Raw genomic sequence first — 6,076 nt, 5'->3', positions numbered from 1 at the left:
TTCGAATTAAAATCAACCTACTCAACTTGAAAAATTACTAATATCATAATTTGAATTAAATCAAAATTAAAATAATTTAAACTTAAAATAATCGAATCTAAAATAAATAAAATTTGAAACTAACACAAACTTAAAATAATTTAAAATTTTTAAAACTCGAATGAACTCAATACAAAATAATTCAATCCATCTAATTAAAAAAAATCAAAATAATGGTTGTACGTAATTAAACAAATCAAAATAATGGTTGTACGTAATTAAACAAATCATGTTATTCTTGAAAATGAAAATTTCATTTCACCAACTAATTTAGATAAAGAATATTTAATCACGAGTTCAGCCCGACCCTAAGAATTGTTTAGGAGTGTAATCGCCCAAGCTCGAAGGGGTCAAAAAAAAAATTTTCAGCTTTTAATGTGGGAAAAAAAACTTCAGACTAAAACAAAATGCTTAAGGCTTTCAATTTTTCACCATAAATACTTCATTAAAAGGAACCCAATTTATTGTTTTGCCTAAGGCCCCAAAAATATCAAGAACGGATTTGCACAAATTGGATGAATTCCACTTGATTTTAAATTAAATAATTTTTAAAAGTATTTTTATTTATTCTTCATTTAAAAACATATAAATGTTAATATAAAATTATATTTTTATTATATGTTTTTAAAAAATAAAATAAATTAGGGAAAACTATACATATGATCACTCGACTATGTTCGCGTTCCTATTTTTGTTTCCCAACTTTAAATAAAATTTAATTTAGGCATTAACGTTTGAATTCGTTCATGTTTTGGTCATCCACTGTTAAATTGATAACAGAAAATATTTCTTTAACTCGATTTAATAACACATTTAGTCTTCAACACTTACATATTCTATCAATTTGATTCTAATTCTAAATAATTCAATAAATTTAACCTTTCATATTTGCAAATTTTAGCAATTTGATCCTCAAACTTCCCAACCAAAGCTTTAAACTTTTAAAACAAAAGCATTCCACATCTATTAATTGTTTTATTTATGACTGAAATTATCCAATTCAATACATAACCCTTTTTGTTTATATTTTTAGAAGTTAGTGTTAAAATTAACTAAACTCTATTAAAAATAATAGAAAATACAAATTTTTGAAAATAAAAGTTATAATAAAATTATATAAATAATTTAATATTTGTAAAAATAATAGAGCACTTAATAATCCCTTAATCAATTTGTAAAATTAAAAAAAACATTATCAATGTAACAAAAGGAAATTCAATTAATTCTTTCACTTTTTTTCTTATGAAAAATTAAATGTTCATAATTTTTTATATAATTATTGATTGAACAATTGAATTTTTCAAAACCATATTTGTTAGCTCTGGATTAAATTTCCAATTCCAAGCACCTACTTCCAAGACTATTTATATGTACTTTTTAAAGAAATATTATATTGTTAACAACAAGAGTAAATCTAAAGTGTTATTTTTTAAGGGTTTTCCATTTTATTTAGCCAAAAATTTATCAATCAAAGGGATATACAACATTATACTTAGAAGAAAACTAATGAAAAAAGAAAGGATAATTGGCTTAGAAAATGGGTCGTTAGTTGAGAGATTTTTTTTCTTTTTGGGTTTTATAAATTTATAGACGTGGAATACTTTTTAAAAGTTGAGAGCTTTGGTTAACAAGTTTGAGGATAGAATATGTAAGTATTGAGGACTAAATATGTTATTATACAAGTTAAGAAAAAGGCTTTATGTTATCAATTTAAGGATGGGTGACCAAAATAAAAACGAGTTCAAATGTTAAGGCCTAAATTAAAAAAGTTTAAAGCTAGATAACCAAAACAAAAACACGAACTTAGTTGAATGACCATTTATATAGTTTACAAAATAAATTATATATACAAGTTGAACTAAGTGAAGATCATAGTTAGACTCCAACTTAAAATTGTTTATTCTTTCAGTAACGAGACCTAACCTCAAGCATAAACACACGAATCTATATACTTTGGCTATCCAATGTTCAAAATTGGAACAAATCCTATTCGTTCACAATCTCCGTCAAAGCTGGATTCTAGTGAAGACCAAGCTATTACTTCAACATTGCGATATTTGGCACCATGAAAATTACGTTTTGGGTGCTTCAAAATGATCCAAGGATATGCTTATCCCCAAATTCCAAAATTCCATTCTTTAATTCTAATTCTAATTTATTTTATTTTAATATAAAAAATCAATAATATTAGTTTAAAGATAACTTTAATTCGAAATCATTCAAATAAATAATTTTAATTTAACTTAAATTAAAATGATTTAACATGAAATTATTGGTAATGCAAGGTGAGTAATCCCATCTTGGTTGAGAAAATGTTACTAAAAGGGTTTAAATATAGCATTGCCTCTTACTCTCATTGAATAGTACACATATGTTTATTTGTACGAATATTAAAATATTGTGTTAACCTTGGGAGTCAACATGATCGGGATGAATTTACTTTTAAATCGGTGATTCTTTCACGACATAGTAATTATTTTATTTATTTACGTTTATTTTTCCTATCAAATTCAAAGAAAATTTGAATTTAAAACTCTATTTATCTAGTAAAATTTTGTATATTATGGACAGATTGTTGTTATATGCCTATCTATAATATATATTTATAATAATTCTATTTGTCTGTTAAAATTTTGCATGTTATGGAAAGGCCGTTATTATATATCAATTTATAATATATATATATATATAAGCATGAATTTGGAGAAATTTTAAACCGACAAGTATACTATTTATTTTTCATCATATTACTAAATTAACTTTTATAATGTAATTTAGAATTATTAGATAAAATCATTTACACTTTAAAATAGAGTTATTCATTGAATAGAATTATAAACATAAAATATATAAAATTTTGTGATAGTTACAATTATAAATATAATTTTCAATTAAAAATTTTACTATTTTTTTAATTGTGCTAATTTTATTGGTGTCAAATAAAGTTATTGTTTGAATATAACTCTAAGCATCTTAATTATGGCTTAATTAATATTATAGTTATATACCAATTAAAATTTAAGCTTGACATTATAAATAACATTAAGTAGTTGGACAAATTTGATCAAGTAGCATCTAAAAAAGTTTACCGGTAAAAAAATGGAAGTTACATCTTATTGCCAATTTTCTTTATCCAAGAAAAATTACTGGTGGCTGGTGGAGTTTTAACAAGCGACAGGCACCGTCATCTATCCATCACAACTTGTGAAGACAACAAAGATACCCACAAAATAAATCTGCAAATTGAAAACAAAGAAGACGTGTGTAGTGAATGAAAATAATAAAGAACTAGTTGATGGGAGAGAAAAAAGGCAAGCGATAGCCAGCCTGGAGGCTGATACCGTCGCTAAGCAAAACTTATAATCATTATTATTAAATGTGTTTATAAGTTAGTTTAAGTAAATTTTCTATTTATCATGAATTATTGCATGTTGTTTTACCACCTTTTTTTTTTCAAATTAACATTATAGTTTACTTTCTAAATTTTTATATTATTTAAGAACTAAGAAAATTTATCATATTAATGATAGATAACAATAATTAAAATACATTATTTGAAAATTAAATTCAGTAAAATCACATACTGCATTAGAAACTAGTAACAAACAAATCTCTAAGACACTTATAACGATATTTAAGATTCGGATCATAATTGAGGTTTTTTTTTTTTCTTCTTGTAAAATTTTAAATTAAAAACTATAATTATATTAAAAATATTTATTGGTGAGATTTAGGTTGTATCTTTAATAAAATTTATGAATGCAATTTCATTTATTAAAATTGTTTTCATTTAATAATATATTATTATTTATTTCACTTAGGAATAAAACTAATTTTACAAATGGTGTACTTGAACTTCACAGAGTAGTTGGATGAAAGTGTAATTATTCAGGTAATAAATACATCATATTGTAATTATAAGGAATTTGAGGTGCTTCAATTGCACTCAATTCAATGAGACTTATCAATTACAATGATTATCTAAATTAGTTACAAACCCAATTACTAAGTGACTTTCTAAACGTGTCATTAAATTCTAGAAAAGAGACGGTTATAAGGAACAAATTTACTTCATATTTTTATGGTTGTTATTATATGTGAAAATTTGTTATAAATGGTAAGCAAAAAACATAAAAGTGGGGTTTTATAACAAATTGGAGTGTTATAATTAAATGAGCGTGATGGTTATAAAGAGGACTGGCTCTACATTTTTACCAATAATATATTTGTGGTTTGGTCTTAAGTAGAGTGATTTTATTATTATTATGGTAATATAAATCTAGAGTAAACCAGTTAATAAGGAATATGTTGAATAAAGAAAACTTTCCCAATGTAAATTGGGGGAATAGTGTAAACAAGGAAACCTCTTTAACGTGGGTGTTTACAACTAAAGACTATGTATAAGAAAAATATGATATGAATGGTAGTTTATAGAAGCCCAAATACCAAGACTATACAATTGCTCGGCCCAATGCAGTCTCTGAAAATAGTAAATGACGCAAAAATCCCTCGTACGTGCCTATTGTTCCCCGGCCTCGTAAAAGGTTAAATCGGGTATTAAACAATAAAAACCCTAGCTATATTATGTCATCTCTTTACACTCTTTCATTTTTACGAAAACCCTAGCCACCTTCTTTCCTACGCCAAAATGCCGCCAAAATTTGATCCAAGCCAAGTCGTCGACGTCTTCGTCCGCGTCACCGGCGGTGAAGTCGGAGCAGCTAGTTCACTCGCTCCGAAGATCGGTCCGCTCGGTCTCTCTCCCAAGAAGATCGGAGAAGATATCGCCAAAGAGACTGCCAAGGAATGGAAGGGTCTCCGCGTAACCGTCAAGCTCACTGTCCAGAATCGCCAGGCGAAGGTCACGGTGGTACCGTCGGCGGCAGCGCTGGTAATCAAGGCATTGAAGGAACCGGAGAGGGATAGGAAGAAGACCAAGAACATCAAGCATAACGGGAACATCGCACTCGATGATGTCATAGAGATCGCTAAAGTAATGAGGCCGAGGTCCATGGCTAAGGATTTGAGAGGGACGGTGAAGGAGATTCTGGGCACCTGTGTTTCCGTTGGGTGTACCGTCGATGGTAAAGACCCTAAAGATTTGCAGCAGGAGATTGATGATGGTGATGTTGATGTTCCTCTCGAGTGAGTAAACTTTCTTTATTACTTTTAAGATCATATCTTGTTTAATTTTGTTTATCTGTATGGTTTTGGAGAATTTACGGATATTTTCTATCAGAGATTGTTTTTGAGGTTAATTTTAGATGATTTTAACATTTGTGGGTCATCTTTATGGCTATATATGTGATGTTTAATTCTATCCTCTGTTTGTCCTTTATATTGTATTTTTTTCGTAATGCAAGTCTTGGTGTTTTGCTTAAGCTTGGTAAGTTGGAAATGAATTGAAAATGTGAGTCTTGTGACAATGCTTCAGCTTATTAAGTGAGAAATTAATGGAAAATGTTGCATTTTAGTATAGTTTTTAAGTTATTCAATGTGATTTAGGAACTTGATTGCATTGATCTACTGGTTCTCTATGAGTAATATTATTGAGATTGTATTTTAAGATTGAGATATCTTTGAATGTTGTTGCTAAAGAATCTGAATGCACATACTATTAGAATACTTTGTTATCACAACAGGATTATTTGCTTTGTTAGTTGTAGCCGTCCAGGCTTAGATTATTTTCAAAAGTTTGAGAGTCCTATTCTTGCTGTTGTTGTCAGCTAGACCTTTGAATTTATCCCCGAAACCCTGAACCGGCTTGGACCCAAAATGATCGAACTTGTATTGACCTGGTCTAAAAAAACCTCAGCCTCCCAAACCTTAAATGAAGACCTGGAGCAGAAATAATCCAAAAATTTTAAAACTCGAGTTGATCTAATCTAAAACAAATCCGATCCATTCAATTTACACGTTTATTGGTCTGACCATTTTTACATGCTTAACATCACTTGTCTGTTTAGCTGGTTTAGCTTCATTGCTAAATGTTTGATTTATCAGTGATTTATTTGATTCATTATTGCATCCTGAATAA

The 6,076-nt window shown here is 28.1% G+C and overlaps 1 protein-coding gene across 1 annotated transcript; it reads left to right on the top strand.

Moving 5' to 3' along the window:
• The first annotated feature begins 4,637 nt into the window (after window positions 1–4,637).
• On the top strand, window positions 4,638–5,420 carry LOC105788942 (60S ribosomal protein L12-3). Its single transcript, XM_012616042.2, has one exon. It carries the CDS (start codon window positions 4,688–4,690, stop codon window positions 5,186–5,188), a length of 501 nt encoding a protein of 166 aa, XP_012471496.1. The 5' UTR covers window positions 4,638–4,687; the 3' UTR covers window positions 5,189–5,420.
• The last annotated feature ends 656 nt before the right edge of the window (window positions 5,421–6,076 follow it).

This window comes from Gossypium raimondii, chromosome 2 (genome assembly GCF_025698545.1).
Source record: "Gossypium raimondii isolate GPD5lz chromosome 2, ASM2569854v1, whole genome shotgun sequence".
Classification (NCBI taxonomy): Eukaryota; Viridiplantae; Streptophyta; class Magnoliopsida; order Malvales; family Malvaceae; genus Gossypium; species Gossypium raimondii.
This window is presented reverse-complemented; position numbering and strand designations above follow the sequence as displayed.